The sequence below is a fragment of the Lampetra fluviatilis genome, chromosome 20, assembly GCF_964198595.1.
Source record: "Lampetra fluviatilis chromosome 20, kcLamFluv1.1, whole genome shotgun sequence".
In the NCBI taxonomy this organism is placed as follows: domain Eukaryota; kingdom Metazoa; phylum Chordata; class Hyperoartia; order Petromyzontiformes; family Petromyzontidae; genus Lampetra; species Lampetra fluviatilis.
In genome coordinates, this window is record NC_136294.1 from 11,688,829 (window position 1) to 11,708,642 (window position 19,814).

The window sequence follows — 19,814 nt, forward strand, 5'->3', positions numbered from 1 at the left end:
TGAGAGACATGCCAGCAAGTATAAATGGGACTGGTAAAGGTCAGGGGGGAGTTTACAGTGCCAAATCAAGGAGACAGACTTACATTGCTGGGTAGTGACAGCTGTTACATCGCAGCTGGTGTTAACAAATTGAGTGTGCTTTGGTTTGCTTAACTTGGATGCACAAGAAATCACATTTCATCAAATTCAATCCTAGTGAGATGGTGCTTTCTGTGGTAAAACGATAAATAATATATATAAATAGCTTTGCCCATTTTCTCTCCATTTTTCAATTCACATTTGCTCTCAATAAAATTGACAAAGTCTGTCATGCTCGTTTGTCCTAAAAGCACTTAAGTCCCAACCACCCTCCTTGGATCCCACTGCTACTGGTCATCGTCCAAGAATCTCACCCCGATCCGCAAGAACGCTGGTGAGCAGAGTGGAACAACGGTGCACGTCCAGAATAAACGCCTCATCCGAGATGCAAAAACATCGCACCGCCCAGCTTTGACATTCTCCGAAGACACCGGTGGTGTAACCACCAACCGCACCAGAAGATCAACAGAGCCCCTGTAGGTGGGCACGAGCAGCTTGTTCTCCCCATCCCTAGACTTTGTACAAGCTCTTGAAGGCTCCCCCTCCCCCTCGCGGTTTTTCTGCCCCCCCCCTCCCCCGGAAATCCCCGGCGCGTTGTACCGGACTCGTGTGTATACCTCAATTAAAAACAATATATAGGGACTCCTCTACTTACGAACAATTTAGGTTACAGAGGTCTGTTCGTAAGTAGATTTGTTCGCAAATCCAACTTTACTCCGATTCCAAACATGTTGTACGGCGTGTACACTAAACACGGAGAATGGCGTTAAAAGTTGTATAATTTCCTGTAGATGTAGATTCCACTGGTTCTTCATGTTCTGCAGATGTAGATGCCACTGGTTCTTCATGTTCTGCAGATGTAGATGCCACTGGTTCTTCATGTAAACCACTATACTACCTCGCCTGGTTTACAGGAAGTCGTGGTTTCGATCCCGACCCAGACACCTGTATCTTTGGAGTTTGAGTGTCTCTCTACCCCACATTTAGAATCAACATGCGTTTAGAGTATTTGGCTGCTATAAATTTCCACTTCATTGAGCTATCATTTGTGGCCAGGTCGCTTCTGAAAAAGAGCAAAAAAGCTTAGTTGGCCTTACTTGGTGAAATAAAAATAGTAGTAGTTAAATAGTTTATGTTTTCCCCTGTTCTGCGTGAATTTCCTCCATGTTCTCTAGTTTCCTCCTCTAGCTTGCCTGCGCTATTGCAAAAAAAACACTTCAATGCTGCTTAATGACCTGTAGGTTACTCAACCCAGAGTATGCACAGCAGCAGCATCAACATCACCAACGCTTGGCAGGACCCCTCTGAAAACGAGGTCTGTGAGGCTGAGTGAGGCTTCTCTGGGTACAAGAGCTATATATCTCAGTAGCCTTAGCTGGTAAAATGTAAAAAAGAAAGTTTAAAATAGTTCATGGGATTGGCGTAACCATGGGCTGCTCAAACTTCGATTCCAATGCAGCGGCGTTGGCTTTCTGCCTTCAGGATGGGCATCTCCTGCAATTGCCAAGTGGCCACCTCAATCTCCCATGTTTTTTTTTCTGGAGCGGAGGGCACCGGGGGAGATGCGAGTGGATGGAGGCATTATTATGTTTTATTTTTATTATTTTATTATTTCCCTTCTACGTGACTTTACCGAAAGAACCAAGAAGATGAATCCCTGCAGTCACGAAAGCTTTCAATCGAAATTGAAGGAGGCAGTCGCTGTCGAGTGGTTTGCCAAGGCAGCAGCGTCTCCCGAAGCAACGCGACCACCTACTAATTGTTTTACTTCTACGCGTTAAATTATTGTGGGGGCACAAACACAAATCGTACAGGGTGGGGTTAAGGATGCAGAGCTCAAACGGATTGGAGAGTCAACTCTGAAAGTTTAGACAAGCACTGCCTGGTCAAAAATTAGAATATTCAAATAAAGTAACGTCTTAAAAAATAGCAATTCCGTATTTAAGATTTAAAAAGAATACATTTGTTCTCCCCACGACTGACGGAGCAATCATGCACAATTCTCCATTTAAACGTGTTGGCACTGTTATTGACAAGTCTGCTGTTTAATAACGGATCGCCCTGCCTAAATGCTCCCATCTTGTTCAGGGTTGTAGCCGTACGTTATTAATGGTCCCAGAGTCGCAATGTTCGCCCACGCTGGGGTCTCATTATCTCGCAAGACGACTTGTCAAACGTCTGTGCTCTGATGTCGGAGTTCGACGAGTCTGGTGCGATTCGACCACATTGTTTATTTCACATCTCAGAATGAGCACTTTTCTTTCGACTTGTTAGAACGTTACTTTCTGTCAGTTATACAGAATCGTGTATTCGCGCTTGACATGTCCAATGAGAAGTTATACAAATAAACATCCACATTGAACCCTTAGTTCATGTGAATTCCAGCTATAACAATTCGAACTACAGTATACCCCTTTTAAATGAATACTAATACTGGTAGGAACCTCCTGGTTCCACCAGCCCACAGGGGATTATTGTGTCCGTCCGTCCGTCGTGCATCCAAAAATGGGAGGGGTGAGGCTGGGTAGAGAGGGGAGGGTGGGGAGGGGCTGGATGGGGCGGGGAGGGTGGGCATTGGCTGGGTGGGGAAGGGAGGATGGGGAGGGGCTGGGTGGGGAGGGTGGGGAGGGGCTGGGTGGGGAGGGTGGGGAGGGGCTGGGTGGGGAGGGTGGAGAGGAGCTGGGTGGGGAGGGTGGGGCTGGGTGGGGGGTGGGAGGGGTGGGGCTGGGTGGAGAGGAGCTGGTCCCCCCGTGGTGCCCTTATAAAACTCAACGTTTAACCTACTCACGCCGGCTTGTGCCCGCCCTCACAGTCGGCCATATTTGCGGAATACACCACGCTGCCGTTGACCCTGGCCATTGACCGAGCAACTCAACGTTCCTACCAGCTCCCTCCGCAGCAGGAATGTGTTTCCCTATTTCCTGACCCGCCTGACTCCTGTATTCGTGAGTGTACGTAGTGCCAGACCAGCAACAGCGGGGAGATGCGCGCTAAATTTTGTTACATTTTAAACTGTCTGCGAAGATTAGGCACACCACCTTGGCTGCCCCGCTTTGACCTCAGGCTCACAGTAATCCCGCTCTGAACTCGCTGTTGTGCATTTTTACTTTATACGCACTTACAGTCGACTCGTTTATACATTTTAGCATAAACGAGTTGACTGTGAGATCCATTAAAAAGAACGCGAAATGCAATGTCGTCAAATCATCATCAACAAAGGTAATATAAAAACACATTGCTCTCCATAATTTATTCCTTACTTATTGTGGTCATTGTTATTAAACATTTACCATTTCCCCCCCCCCCATGTTCACTCGTACCAAGAAGGTAACCCCAATTTTTCCCCATCGGAACGAGGTTTCTGCAATTCGCGAGCATTTTCGAGAGCGTTATCCTCGCGGACAGAGAGGATGTTTAATGTATTTGCGTGACTGTCATGAAACCCAAGATCTCATAGGCAGAGTACATGGAGAAGCATGGCCCCCCTACTGTGTAAAGGTTTAACAAGGTCACTGGAAGGATCTTTATGGAAGAAGTCCTCATGAGATAAAAAAGTCCTCATGAAATAAGCTCCACTTCTTCTGCATACATTGCTCCATGACACATCTCATGGCGTGATGCCGAAACCGCGATCGCAAGTATTTGTTTGAGAAAAGGAAATAAAAATTGGTGATTTCGTTTAATTTGGTCGTACGCTAAATGTCAGCGGCAGTGAGGTAGATACTTTTGTGCCGTCGGAGAGCAGAGTCTACGGAGAAGATAAATGAAGACTGTAAAATACATTGGCAGAAGTCTGTGATGTTTATTCTGAAAAATGGTTGTGTGCTCTGTTGTCTTTGGACAGGAGACAGCTTTTTTTCCGTAACTGGCTCTATGATTTATGGAAAGTCGGATGCTCACTAGAGGTCGCTGGGTAACTATGGATTCAAAACAAGGCAGCCAATTGTCTCTGAAGCAGGTGATAAATTGTCATGGCCTGTTCACTAACGACTGCGCGAAAGCATCCTTTAATCTGGTTATTAATTTATGCAACCCGTGCATCAGATGTCTAACTGTGAGCCAATCGCTGTGGAGCATGAGGCACTGCTTGGTGCTTAGAGGGCAGTCGAAGTGACGGCAGCGGCAGTTCCGCCGTTGTTACCTGGCGGGCGTTGTTCCCTGCAAGGACGAGATGCTCACATCGCAGGGAGCTCTGCAAGGCTGTCTCCCCTCACTCCCGAATTAATTACGCTTAAAATAAGGGGTCACACGTGGGACTTGTGAGTGTTTCCAATTATTAAGGGCATGCAGTTTCATCCTTCGACTTTGATAAAAAAAAAATATATATTTTGGTGCAAAACTGCAACGGTGCTGATGAAGGGAATGGAAAAAATATCGTTATCTGCTGTTTTATCAAACAAGAGGTGATAGCACAAATCGAATTGTGTGAGGAGAAGTTTTGCCCAAGGTGGTAATGTTGCTTTTCTTTTTTCACACTTTTGTTATGTATGCCATGTGTTAGTTAAAAACCGCACCTCTCCATAACAAAGGCTCAGTCCTTCGTTATGCAGTCTACTCTTGGTCTTAAGCCTCACCTTACCATATTAATAAAAAAGTGTGCCGTTCCTGGCCCTTCCCCCCTCAACCATTATATATACGGGGTAGTATTTCTTGTGATCTCTCATTTACTTGATACAGCTGTCGTGGCTGTGACGGTTCCACCTGAAGACGGAGGCTTGTGTTGCTTCCGAAACGTCGTGAATTTTTTAATTTGTTTTATTTTACTTTTATTAATTTAAATTTTTTACCTACGTGACTTTACCGAAAAAACCTAATAGTATGAATCCTTGCAGTCACGAAAGCTTCAAATCTAGAATGTTGGGCAACTTTGTTTCTTCGTGGATTGCCGAGCGCCACTGTTGCTACCCAAGGACAAGGGCACCATGGGATTAGACGAACAGACGCCATCGACACACCGAGTGTGCTCGCACTGTATCGGCAGGCTCGACGCCACGGCGCGTGTTTGAGATCGTCGCTCCACGAACATCGGACGAATGTTTCCATTTTGGTGAAGAGAAAGGAGCTTGTAAAGTGGCGGGTGGAGAATTGCACCAAATGGGACCAGGGGACAGGATACTCGTACAGAATGACAATGAGCCTCTGCCTCTGTTGTGCTCACAATGGGAGGTGTGGAGCGTCGGGGAGAAGGGAGGGCGAGTTGATTCACATTTCCTGTGAGTGCTAATCGATGGCGAGCACGCGAAGGACAGAACCGTTTTCCCTTCCATAGCTGTTTATCACAGCCCCAGTGACTGCTCTCGGAATGGGTGAAGCTTCCACAGATGCACTGAGGGTCTCCCCCAAGCGCCGGGTGAATAAGGGGCGATTCAACCCGGCTCTCAACAGCATAGGTCGATAACTGCGCCAGATTAAATATCTCCTCCCTCTTCTTCGCCTGTGGCCAAGTTATATATTTTCAAAGATGAGTTCGCAAACTTAAGCACAACAGCACAGGATGTCACAACACACGGGGTAACGCACTCGCGAGGCAATGCCGCAGACAAAGTGTCTATCGTCACCCACCTGGCCGGGCGGTGCTGCAGCAAACTCCAATCAAGGGTCGACTGAGGTCACTGTCTTTCCAGGGTCAACCAAATGAGTACTACTATGGGAAAGCCATCGGTTGTCGTCCTATACAGAGACTGGCCCCTGCCATGGGAAAACACATTCCTGCAGAGGGAGCTGGTAGGAACGTTGGGTTGCTCGATCAATGGTCAGGGTCAACGGCGGCGTGGTGTATTCCGCAAATATGGCCGACTGTGAGGGCGGGCACAAGCCGGCGTGAGTAGGTTAAACGTTGAGTTTTATAAGGGCACCACGGGGTGACCAGCCCCTCCCCACCCAGCCCCACCCCTCCCACCCCCCACCCAGCCCCACCCTCCCCACCCAGCCCCTGCCCACCCTCCCCTCTCCACCCAGCCCCACCTCTCCCATTTTTGGATGCACGACGGAGGGACGGACACAATCATCTCCTGTGGGCTGGTGTAACCAGGAGGTTCCTACCAGTATAATACTTTGTGTTCACCGGCATTAAGTGACAGGCCCAGGCCGCACGGGGGCGGTGTTCCTGCAATGGCACGGTGCAGCTCAGGCCTCGTTCCCAGTAGCGTTAAAATCTTTATTTTGCGTAATCAATAATTGCGTGCTTAAAAAACAGTAAAAGCTTCAGTAATTGGCTTAGCACACATATCGAAATGTGTTGCGAACTGAAGGCTGTAAAGTTGGGCCCTAGATACATGACTAAAATATAGGAGATAAAGGGACTGGCCCTGCCATGAGAATGTAGAATTTTTGCCACTTGCTCAGAACAGCCGATGGAGATGAGTGCCACCCCAATGTGAGCATGTCGACTCTGGGACTCTGACTTTTAAAAAGAAAGGGCCCTGCTGAAATCTTCGTCAGGAGAGCCTCACGCCACTCAGGGGGTTACATTTTGTTCCGTGTCTGAAGCACGATGGCCATGATTATAGCTGTGGTACAAGTACAGTGATGTGCTGGCTGGGTGAAAATATTGTATGGATTGCACGAAGCTGTCATTGGTGCCTCAACACCAAAACAATGCCCGTTATACAGCTTTAAATGAGTTTAGGCCCGGTCGCCAGGTGAGGATAATTATTTCCTCTTCACAGCACCCACGAGGTAAATCAACCAACGTTTAAGCGGCTGCATTGGCAGGTAACGTACGAACACAAAAAAACGAAAGCATCACGCCACCACCATCATCGTGAGCGCCGCCTTATATTGCACTGTTACTTCACGACGTTACAGTGGCGAGATGTTAACTACCTCGCCTGGTTTACAGGAGGTTGTGGGTTCGATCTCGACTCTGATGGTGGTTGTATATTTGGAGTTTGCATGTTCTCCCCATGGTCATGTGGATTTTTCTCCGGGTCCTTCGGTTTTTCCCTCCACATAAATCAACGTGCGTTTAGTGTATTTGGCTGCTGTAAATTTCCTCATGATAAGGCACTTCGTTGAGCGATCATTTGTGGCCAGGTCACTTCTGCAAAAGAAGCTAATAGCTCAGTGGGCCTTACCTGGTAAAACAAAAAGAGTTTAGTTTACGAGGGTGGCAGTGAGGTGAAGAATTCCGAATATTTGTTAAGATAACGCACAATTAGTATTTCACACCCTCGTAAAACTCTAGGGAGTATTGATGTTTAGTTTTTTTCTTTACAGAGATCCTACACACACAAAAATACAGTTTAACGTGTTTTGGTCTGAAGGAAAAATACATTAAAAATATCTGGATGTTTTGGTCAACGGGGGTTCTGCATTTTTGTTTTTACATAAAAAATGCAGAACCCCAGTTTTTACATGAATAATTTTCCTTTATATAAAGGGAACACTGTACAACGTATGGTGATGTTGGTCCCTGCCTGCCAGGCTCAAACCAAATGTCATTATCAAAGAGTATGTCGCTGCTCAAATCAAATATTGGGCAGTGGTCACCCCCATCAGTAGACCTGGACAATTGATTTCAAAACCGCAATATAATGGCAGGGACCAGTCTATCATAAGGAGTAGCTTCTGTTGACTTCCCATACCCTCTTCATCTTATTCTGGAGGAGGTGTGAAGGGCTGAGACAAACCCCGACTGGGATTTAAATGCGCGCTTACTGCGCCAGCCATCAGACAGGCAGGCGGTGGCGCATGCTTGTAATCCAGCACTGTGTGGGGGGGTGGGGGTGCGAAGGTTGGCGGATAGCACAGAGTTTGATCGACTCCCGTCCTGTGGGATTTAAGGTGTCAAAACCCTGACATGCCAGAAGAAGGCAGTACAGCAAAAAATGTGGACTCCCCCACCTGTTCCGTTTGTGTGGAATGTAGCTTCCCGATCGCACGCTGTGGGATTTCCCCGCGTGCTCCGGTTTCCTCCCGCGTGTCAACACATTAACTGACCAATAACGCCTTAATATAGAGAGGAACGCAGAACCTGGGCAATGTTTGTTTGGCACCGGCTCATCGCGTGGCCGCCTCCCCGCTTGTCTGAGCCCTTATCTCTCTCTGGACGAGAGCGAGCTGAAAACTGTGCGGAGTGTCCCCAGATGAAATGATAACAAGAGCTAAAGCCAGAATGTATCCACTGGGGGGGGGGGGATGTGGGCGGGGTGCAGCAACCAATCAAGCGTCTTCCCTCCTCCCGACAAAAGCCACCGTTTCTTTGGCAGCATCACTGCTTGGGAGACACGAACGGAAACCATACCTGTCAACCCATACGGTGTAGCCGTATTCTTGTACAGGGGAATTTAGTTTTCAGGTCCATACAGCGTACATCCGTTTCAATACGGGAAAATGTTTGTGTCTATTTGTTTGTGTTTCTCCCTTGTGATGGGACTTTGTAAGATGAACGTTGAGATGTATAAGGAACACGGAGTAACCAATAATGTCTGAATTGGTCTGTAATAAGGTAGGGCACTGATAAGGGGTTGACAGGTATGGGAAACCAATATGCACGAGGTCACGGCGGCTGCCACTGCTGCTGTTTAATGCACGAGGAGGGCACGGGAGAGGAAGTGGGGGGGGGCAGAAGGGGCGGCGGGGGGGGGTAGGCGGCATTGCTCACCTGTGCAGAAAGAGGATCTCCACGTTGACGTCATCGCGGTCCTTGTGCAGGAAGTCCTTCAGGAAGTTGGAGACGCTCTCCAGCGTGATGTGTCCACACACCACCACGTGCCTGCACGACAAAGACAAGAGATCCCCCGTCTAGCATGAACAGAGTGTTGCGGCAAGTTGCTGTTAAGCGAGCACCTATGAAGGCCGGCACGGTACACGAGGGTGTGGGTGGCCAGCACCATGGCCGTCCGCCTTTGTCTCCCCAGTGGCAGTGTTTGCACACCGCACCAGGTACTCATTTGAGGCTGAGCTGACCTAAGGGGTGGGGGGGCCTAGGACCGGTTCAGATAATCGTCACTTGCGTTGGCCATGAGCAGGATTCGAACTCGGCTCACCGGGTTCGTAGTGCAGCGCGCTCACCGCTACTCTACCACTCCCCCCCTATACCACTGTTGCTGCTCGTGCCCACACACACGTGCACACACACGTGCCGACACACACGTGCACACAACAACAACACCCGCCATTCGCCACTAAGTGGCGGTGACGTCACCACGACGCTTGTGCTAGGCCAGGGGTCGGCAACCTGCGGCTCCGGAGCCGCATGCGGCTCTTTTGAACCTTGACCGCGGCTCCGGGGCGGATGCTAGCGAGGGGAGGAGGCGCACTGTGACACCTGCTCTGGCGTTGCCGCTGCTGACAGGTCGCCGCTCCGCTCCACACTGCCCGCCCGGTGACAGGCAATAACGTTGCCGTTGCTTTGTCACATGTTTGGAAGAAGTAAAAACCTTCCTGGGCAGCAAAGAGCTCACCTTTGCTGAGCTGGAACAGCCAGAGTGGCTGGAAAAATTACATTTTATGGTAGACATGACAGCACATCTAAACACGCTAAATACAACCCTTCAGGGGAAAGGAGGCACAGCCCTGCACATGCTGGAGGAGGTTTTGGCATTCGAGCGCAAGTTGACAGTGTTTGTCAAAGATTTACAGAGAGGTACACTGTCTCACTTTCCCTCTTTGAGAGAGTTCAAACAAAGTCATGATACGATAAATTTGGAATATTTCAAGTCTGCAATCACCACAATTCAAAGTTCGTTTGGGAAACGATTCTGTGAGTTCAGAGAGGAAAAAACGACATTATCCTTCCCTGTCACTCCCCTGGCGATCGATCCATCCCTATTGAATATGACTGCATTTGCAGGTGTAAGTCAACCTGATCTTGAGATGGAACTGGCCGATATAGCCGACAAAGATATATGGGTGTCCAAGTTCAAATGCTTTACCGCTACTCTTGAGGATGTTGCCCGTCAGAAGGCCATTCTGGCTCAGAATCATAAATGGAGTGATATTGAAAACCTTCCCAAACAGGACAAACTTGTATTCGAAACATGGAATGCCATCCCCAACACTTATATAAACATGAAAAAGTATGCATTTGGAGTCCTGTCGATCTTCGGCTCCACATATGTATGTGAGCAGGTCTTCTCCAACATGAACTATATTAAAAACAAACATCGATCACGCCTCACAGATGACAGCTTGCAAGCCTGTGTGAAAATGAAGGTGACGTCTTACAGCCCTGATGTGCAGACACTGTGCACTGAGGTTCAGGAGCAAAAATCCCATTAACCAGGTAATTTAGCTATTAATTTGAAAAAATATATTTTACATTGTTAAGTGAAAAAGTCCTTTTTTTATTCAGATTGACAGCTGACTGCACGATCCTGTATATAGCAATAAGGTAAGAAACAATATATGCAGTGTTATATTTGTTTTAAATGTTGCAATGGTTTTGCGGCTCCCAGTTTATTTTTTCCTTCGGAAACGGGTCCAAGTGGCTCTTTATGTCTTAAAGGTTGCAGACCCCTGTGCTAGGCCATGTGCACCTTGAGGCCACGTGAAGTGTCGAACGCCCGCTGGCAGGAGGTCACGGGGCAGACCCAGGTGCCACGGGTCGACTGACCGAGATGACCGAGATGACTGGCTGATGCACCACCTGTGCCCCCTACTGTACCAATTTGCTGTGCTTTAGCCACCCGGCGCTCCGCTCGTTGCTGTGAGCGTCGCTCCTCCGCCCTCCGTTGTTGTTGGAGGGCGACTGCCTCCAACAGCCCAATAGCGTCCTTCACGAGCCTCCTCCACAGAGGCCGATCTTGACACCGCTGGTACCAGTCATCGGCAAGTCCACTCAGCTCCACGTCCTCCTGTACCACATCACTCCATCTCCTCTCTAGCCCGTGCCGCGCCCGTTTAGCCCCCTCGATCTGGCCGAACAAAAGCTGTTTATTTTTCGATTTAAAGCTTTCGTGACTGCAGGGATTCATCTTCTTGGTTCTTTCGGTAAAGTCACGTAGAAGGGAAGTAATAAAATAATAAAAATAAAGCAATAAAATAAAATAATTCTCACGACGTTTCGGCTACAACGCAAGCAGCCGTCTTCAGGTGAAGAATGAGACACTACCAAGCTAGGAGCTTATATATAAGCTGGGTTGGAGGTGGAAGAGCGCCTTAACAAAAAAGAATGTGCATATGAAGAGGAATTTAGCATATTCATGGGAAATGCGTAGGAGGTGGGCGGGGGGGTTTCAAAGTCATAGTATGCCCATGCATTATGCAGGATCAGCAGCACCAAGGGGGGGTTGCAGGGAGTAGCATTAACAAAGGAAAGGAATGTTAATGATATGTAGCTGCAGTTACTAAACAACCACGTAGAAAACTAAAGTATAAACTACATAAAAAACTAAAGTATAAACTGCATAGCACCATCAGTATACTTACTATACTCTACAATAAGCTGAGTTACTAACAGCAAGTAATACATTACAATTCTACGTCGTAAAAATTATATAATATGCTTCCATCTAAACTTTATTCTCTTACATCACACGAGCATATACCGTACTCTATACTGCCATAGATAAACCCAACATTAAATTATATACTGTATTGCTATAAACCACCCTATACCTTATACATTTTAATATAACACTATGTATTATTCTACCCACCCTAATGTGTATCGAAATGGTTTATTACGTCCTTCCAATGATTGCTAAGCCAGAATCCATCTTCTCGGTTAAAATTGTCTCTGTGTTTATATATGTGGATCGCCTCATGAACGAATCTCTCATGATAGCCAGATGGCTTGCAGAGAACCTCTGTCTTGGAGAAGTCAATGTCATGTGAGCCCACTGAGTTGTAACAGTGATCTGCCACGGCTGAGGTGTTTGTCCTACCGTGTTTCAGGTCAGCTTTACAAACTAAATTGCCTCTGTGGTAGCAGTTACATTGGGGAAACCAAACGACATGTCTCGGACCGCATCCGTGAACATAAAGCTGACCTGAAACACGGTAGGACAAACACCTCAGCCGTGGCAGATCACTGTTACAACTCAGTGGGCTCACATGACATTGACTTCTCCAAGACAGAGGTTCTCTGCAAGCCATCTGGCTATCATGAGAGATTCGTTCATGAGGCGATCCACATATACAAACACAGAGACAATTTTAACCGAGAAGATGGATTCTGGCTTAGCAATCATTGGAAGGACGTAATAAACCATTTCGATACACATTAGGATGGGTAGAATAATACACAGTGTTATATTAAAATGTATAAGGTATAGGGTGGTTTATAGCAATACAGTATATAATTTAATGTTGGGTTTATCTATGGCAGTATATAGTACGGTATATGCTCGTGTGATGTAAGAGAATAAAGTTTAGATGGAAGCATATTATATAATTTTTACGACGTAGAATTGTAATGTATTACTTGCTGTTAGTAACTCAGCTTATTGTAGAGTATAGTAAGTATACTGATGGTGCTATGCAGTTTATACTTTAGTTTTCTACGTGGTTGTTTAGTAACTGCAGCTACATATCATTAACATTCCTTTCCTTTGTTAATGCTACTCCCTGCAACCCCCCCTTGGTGCTGCTGATCCTGCATAATGCATGGGCATAATATGACTTTGAAACCCCCCCGCCCACCTCCTACGCATTTCCCATGAAGATGCTAAATTCCTCTTCATATGCACATTCTTTTTTGTTAAGGCGCTCTTCCACCTCCAACCCAGCTTATATATAAGCTCCTAGCTTGGTAGTGTCTCATTCTTCACCTGAAGACGGCTGCTTGCGTTGTAGCCGAAACGTCGTGAGAATTATTTTATTTTATTGCTTTATTTTTATTATTTTATTACTTCCCTTCTACGTGACTTTACCGAAAGAACCAAGAAGAAAAAAGCTGTTTAGGCATACGGTGGCTGGGCATGCGGGCTACATGACCCAGCCAACGCAGCCTTGCCTGCCGGAGGAGCTCACCGATGGGACTTTGCCCAGATCTTTCAAGGATTTGTGAGCTCCTCACACAATCCAGCCTGGTTAAACCCAGGATGGATCGTGGGCAGGCCAGCCTAAATGTTTCCAACCGGCGAAGATGCTCCATTAGGGGTGTCCACGTTTCGCAAGCGTAGAGAAGGGAGGAATGACTGTGGCCGAGAAGACCTGAAGCTTCGTGCGGAGCGACAGACCAGGTAGCTTCCACACAGCGTTACGCAACCGATAAAAAGATATTGCCGCTCGACTGATTCGGAGTGAGACCTCTGCTGTTAAACTGGAGCCGGTCATAAGCACACTGCCCAGGTAAGGGAAACTCTCCACTCTCTCCACTACTGCCCCATCACCGATTGGAAGTTGTGGGGGTGGAGTGTCCGATGGTACAAAATACCCAGGCAGGTGCTTAGTTTTGGTGGGGCTGATGGTAAGGCCCCACCTCTTAGTGGCACGCTCCAGTCCCTATAATTACCACGTGCACACACACACGTGCACACACACACGTGCACACACACACGTGCACACACACACGTGCACACACACACGTGCCCACACACACGTGCACACATACACGTGCCCACACACACGTGCACACACACACGTGCACACACACACACGTGCACACACACACACGTAGGCCAACACACACACGTGCCCACACACACACGTGCCCACACACACACGTGCCCACACACACACGTGCCCACACACACACGTGCCCACACACGCGCAACGAGAAACACACCGTGAGCGGGCAAAGCCGCACGGTGGTTATATGAGCTGTCACGAAAATATAAATTGTCCATCACGTCGTGAATGCTCCAGGAATACAGAATCGTGCTCGCATACAGACGCGGATCGAGAGAGCGCGAGTTAAAACTCTGGCTAAACACCGCCGTCGCCACCGCGTCATTACGGCCTTCGACAATTAATCTCGACGGTGCTATTGGTATTGACACCGAGCAAATACTATTTTTTCCTATAATTGCCGAAATCGCACGGCGGAACGACTCAAAGAGGCATTCTGATTGTGACTCAGCCCCTGAATGCCCAGAGAAGCTTCGCTCAGCCTCACAGACCTCTTTTGCAGGAGCGTCCTGCCAAGCGTTGGTGATGTTGCTGCTGCTGCTGCATAAATCCCGGTTGAGTAACTTGCAGCATTGAGATGTTTGGCCAATACCAGTTACATTTAATGTTGTTGTTGTTGCAATAACCTAGGCAAGCTATGGGAGGAAACCAGAGAACTCGGACGAAACTCACGCAGAACAGGGGGATAACATCAACTATTTAACTATTATTATTATTATTTTACCAGGTAAGGCCCACTGAGGTATATAACTATTTTCCAGAAGCGACCTGGCCACAAATGATATCTCAGTGGCGTGGCTTATCATGTGGAAATTTATAGCAGCCAACTACTCTAAACGGGCGTTTTCTAAATGTGGAAGGGAAAACCGGAGGACCCGGAGAAAAATCCACACGACCACGGGGATAACACGCAGACTCCAAATATACAGCAGGCGGCAGGCGTCAGGGTCAGGATCGAACCCACAACCTCCTGTATACCAGGCGAGGTAGTTAACATCAAAACTCTCACACAGAAAGGCATCCGAGTCAGGAATCGAGCCCAGGCTCTTCTTTCCGAGGCACGAGTGTAACCATCGAACTCCCCTGCTGCCCATGCTTGCCTGGCAGGTATTTCGCCTCGGATCCTTCAATCATCAATCTTGCTATGCAGTGTTTATATTGAGCTCTGTCGCAGCACACAATGCTGTTACGTAACAGAATATGCCAACACATCCATCAATAATCCTGCCTTGAGAGGGAACACATACAATAGGCGACGTTGCATAGCTGAGAGAAGGGACCTTTACCATAATTTTTGCCTGTTAAACAATTTTCCTTTTAAGACAGCGTTATGATAAGTGTGCTGGGTGTGTTGTTCTTTCTTGCTTGTGCACCGCTGCCAATGCAGCAGCGTCGTCACCAAACACGTTGTTTCAGACTGTAGAGCAGCACACTGTGCGCTGCCGGCATGCGATGCAAGCCGTCGGAGCTGTGGAGGCTGATTTGAAGAGCGAAACCAACAGATGCTTGCCATTTACTGCTAATTGGGCCGTAATCATCGAATAGCTGCACTTAAGAATGTGCTCTAATATCCGATCAAGGGCCATGATGCTCCGCGTGGTGCCCATTAGCTTAGCGGAGCTTCAACGAGGAGAGCACAATCTTTAGCGGTGGATGCAATGTCACTATGCACAGTCAAGAAGATATGTTCTACTCTTTGGTTGTTTCGGTGAAGTCACGTAGAAAGAAATTACATTAAATAATATATGTGTGTGTGTGTCTCTCTCTCTGTGTGTCTCTGTGTGTGTCTCTCTCTGCTTGTGTGTCTCTCTCTGCTTGTGTGTCTGTCTGTGTGTCTCCGTGTCTATGTTTTGTCTCTCTCTCAAATTTAGCAATCTTTGGAAGAACGAAATCAACCAGGTAGGGTGTTGACTGTTGTGTTGACCGACTCTCTGTGTTGTATTGCATTATATCTCTAAGTTTACTATGTTTGTTTTCTCATTCATTTGTACCTGATGATGGTTGCTTGTGTTGCAATCGAAACGTCGTATTCTATTATTATTTTATTTTATTTCTTTCTACGTAACTTTACCGAAATAACCAAAGAGTAATTCCTGCACTCACGAAAGCTTCGAATCTAGTAAGATATGTTTTGTTTAACATCGGGGTGAATTTAGCAGCCACTAATGATTGGAGGGGGTTCACCGGCAAAATATATAAACCACAACAAAAAAAGATTCAGACACACGCAAGTTGATGTATCATGAGGTTGAAAACAGCAATCAATCGTTTAGTCGACGCCTCCTTACACCCCGAACGATTGCACTGGACCCATTGCAGCCTCTGATACGAAGCGCATCAGCAAGGGCATCCTGCCATGTCGAGCAGTGGTCCCAAAAGAGTGCCACCTCTTGAATGAATGCATTTGGGCTGCACTCACCCAGGTCAGGGCGGCGATCCCTCACGCTCTGCTCCAACTAGCTGCTGCCCACCCACATGCCGTCGTACAACATCGTTTTAGACGCTCGCCAGCGTAGTCGTGCTACCCTGAATTCAGTGAAGAACAACTAATGGACGTTTGTTTCTGTAGTGCAGTTGTAAGTGACCTGGCTGAGGCCATTAATTCATAAAACTTCTGGTTTGTTGCAAAAAATCACCCAAAAAACCAATGAATCCTTGATTTGCGCTCTGACAGAGCAATATCATTACAGTAAACAAATTAAGTATTGGAAAAAATATGGATTACGGTGTTTTATGTAACCGACCGCTGGGTTAATTAGACTATTTGATGACGATTGCTTGTGTTGCCATCGAAACGTCGTGATATTTTTTTACTATTTTTTTTTTATATCTACGTGGCTTTACCGAAAGACCCAAAGAATATGAATTCCTGCAGTCACGAAAGTTTTCAGTCAATATTTAATTGTATTTTATATGTCACTCGTGCAAATTTCATCTTAAAATGCAGTCGTTTCATTTTTTTAATGCCGACAAGGAGAGAGGCCGCCTGAATAGGTGGTAACAATTACCCAAGCTCTGCGGTCCTCTATTTAGATGTTTGGCCAACTCCATCAATGAGAATTGCACCGTTGCGTTATATACACGTGGGAGAAAACTAACTTGCCTTGTGGAGATTAACACATTCCTGCGGAGGGAGCTGGTAGGAACGTTGGGTTGCTCGGTCAATGGCCAGGGTCAACGGCGGCGTGGTGTATTCCGCAAATATGCCCGACTGTGAGGGCGGGCACAAGCCGGCGTGAGTAGGTTAAACGTTGAGTTTTATAAGGGCACCATGGGGTGACCAGCCCCTCCCCACCCAGCCCCCACCCAGCCCCACCCTCCCCACCCAGCCCCTCTCCACCCTCCCCACCCAGCTCCTCCCCACCCTCCCCACCCAGCCGCTCCCCTCCCCACCCAGCCCCTCCATCCCCACCCAGCCCCTCCCTGCACGATGGACGGACGGACACAATAATCCCCTGTGGGCTGGTGTGTAACCAGGAAGTTCCCACCATTAACACTCAATAAACTTGCTGTAACTGCCATTCACGGGCTCGTCATGCGATGCCAAACGCAATGTCCAAGCGCAGCGAGCTTCACGAATTTTTGCGACCCACCAACCCTGGACTACAGGCGTGCATCGCCACGAGTGCCCGGCAATCATCGGCGGATGTCTGGATTCTAACGAGGCCTGTTCAACGATAACCGCAAACAAAACGGTTCAACTCTTTTCGGAACCGATTACCGGTTTCCGAATGTCAGGATCCGGTAAACATTTCCGGCGGAATGTTAGAGAGTAACGAATGCAACCGATTGCCATGCACGCACGAACGTGCAGATGACAAGGGCACCGTGTGGTACGTATTGCCCTCGTTTCTAAGTCAAAGAGGGTACCGTCGAAGCGCTGCAACTGCTGGCAGAAGAACCTCAACCTGCGGATGTTTGGTCTACTCTTCCACGCTAACCGGACGTCTGGCTAGGAAGATCTGGGTGTACCCACACTTTACCCCGCCATGCACGGCTTTGACCATCGGGTACCTGTGGTGTTACCTGTTTCTGTTTTCTTCGTCAATGTTTTTTTTTGCCGTCCACAGGACTCTTCATTGCATCGTTCATGAGCAGCTCTCTCGCACGGGTCACGAACGTGTTAACCAGACTTAGCCCACCCCTCTCCCCACAATCCCTCACTCTCACTTCTGCACCATGAGCGGGGGTGCATGCTGCTGGGTGCACAGAGGCGGTGGGCGGCGGTGAGAGGTGTGGGGGGACGAGGGGGGGGGAATCTAATAAACTTTCCCCACCGTTTCAAGCGACGCCCCGGTTCGCGATTGGAAACGGTCTCGAACTGAGAGTGGGGACAGCCACACGGCGTGGAGGTGAGCGAGTGGGAGCTGCGGGGGTTGACGGGGCTGGGTTGGCTCCGGTTCAAGGAGTCCTATTGCAGACAAGTGTGACAAACGACCCATTCTAGAGTTTCTCCAAGCGCGCGCGCACACGCACGCCGGGCAGGCAATCATTTCCCCCACCGTCACCGGCGCAGGGAACACGCGTGGCAACGAAGCGAAGTCATTTATTTATTGGATTCCGCGGGGCAGGCAATCTGATATGAATATGCCGCAGATATTTTTTTAATGCGCTCGGCCATGTGAGGAATAGGGGTATCTCTTGCCAGCGGCTGGCCCCAGTCCAAGCTTTCCGAAATGCCGTGTATTATTTAGGGAGGGTCTGGCCTGAGCGCTGCTCTGACAGGGGCGCTCGGCTCGCGATTGGAAGCTCTCCAGTTCATATGTCGGTCAGGGCTCGATTCATCCCTCCGCCGTTCCTAGGGAGTCGATACAAAAATGGGGTGCCAGTTTGCGGGTCATCTTATGGAGATACTGGCCCTCACCATAGGAAGATGACATTTTCACAAACGCCTCAAGGCTGACAAGGGAGACAGAACACTCTTTCACGTTCCACTGAAATCAACACAGGGATATTTTAGTTTTACTTTGATTTAAAGCACATTCAGCAAATGCCAGATGTGGGTTGGGCACATTCTCCGAGGTGAAAGCTGAATGAAGGGAGTTCTGTAAGGAAGGATGTTGGGAAAGAGGCCAAGAGGAAGAAAAATACGAAGCTGCTTGAGGGTTTTGGGGGAAGGGTCCAGACATTGAAATGAGGAATGGTCTAAATTGGACAGAGCGGAGGGAGTTGGAGCCAGACTTGACATTTCGCGGAGGACTAATGAAGGCACGTGCTGGTTGTATATCAACAGCCGATGCAAAGCTGAGGCTGGTCAACTCTTTTAAGATGCAAGGTTTGAGTGTGTGCCTCAGTGTACCGAGAGGTAGGCTCCGTTCATGAATGTTGCCACGTGGATGATGTGTGTTGTACTAATACAGTTCGTTTAAAATTAGCTTTTGCCTACAGAGTCAGGGCACACAACAACGTACGTATCGCAGGCCACACCGTGGTGATTGAGAGCCATCAAAGATTAAACTAATCCAAGGTTGTCCTGGGAGGGATGCAGGATCAATGGGTTAAAGGTAATTTAATTTCAGTCACAACCCCCATTGTTACTGATCATCAACTTTAAGTCAATAAAAAAATACTCCTGCCTGGCATCTGCCATATGATTGTGGAGATTCAACCTGAGGCCCAGTGCCACTAATCTACACATTGCTTAAGCATCGGGACTCTTAAAGGTTTACACTTTAACTGTGACTTGTATATACGGGATACTTATTTATTTAATAGCAGTCTTTAAAGAGTAATCAGTTATGAAATTGACCGTAATTTTGTAGGTGCTTAAACATCCCTTGAATGGTGACTAATTGGCGGGTAATTATTCAGGCATCATCTTTATTGAACGTCGTGGCAGAATAGATAAAGTAGATATTATCGAATTTAATGGTGCACTCCTCGATAAATTGTAATCAAATATTAATTAAAAGGCTATTTATGACAAAGCGTTGCATTTAACGGTCTTAAAACAATGCCCATGGTCCTTGAAGTGTATAATTTGTACATATTGCTCTAAAAGCATAATAGTGTTCAAAGCGTTCACATTCTATTTAATTGGTTAATATTTCACAGCTTTCATTGCTTAATTTGATCAAATTAAATTTTACGACGATAAAGTATAAAACCAACATTCCCACTTGACGATTCATCTAGAGCACCATTTTAATCGATCATCTTCATCTTTTTAAGCAATTTGGTCAATCTAATCAATAAGCGAGACTTGTGCAACAGCGGCT

At 47.5% G+C, this 19,814-nt stretch overlaps 1 protein-coding gene across 2 annotated transcripts in view; it reads right to left on the reverse strand.

Moving 5' to 3' along the window:
* The window catches only part of LOC144937966 (calcium-activated potassium channel subunit alpha-1-like), a 156,172-nt gene that overhangs the window by 53,380 nt on the left and 82,978 nt on the right, over positions 1 to 19,814 (reverse strand). For both annotated transcript variants that reach the window (XM_078865619.1, XM_078865620.1), the window contains exon 10: positions 8,684 to 8,794. In XM_078865619.1, coding sequence (XP_078721745.1) covers positions 8,684 to 8,794 — 111 coding nt within the window. The remainder of the gene's footprint in view (positions 1 to 8,683; positions 8,795 to 19,814) is intronic.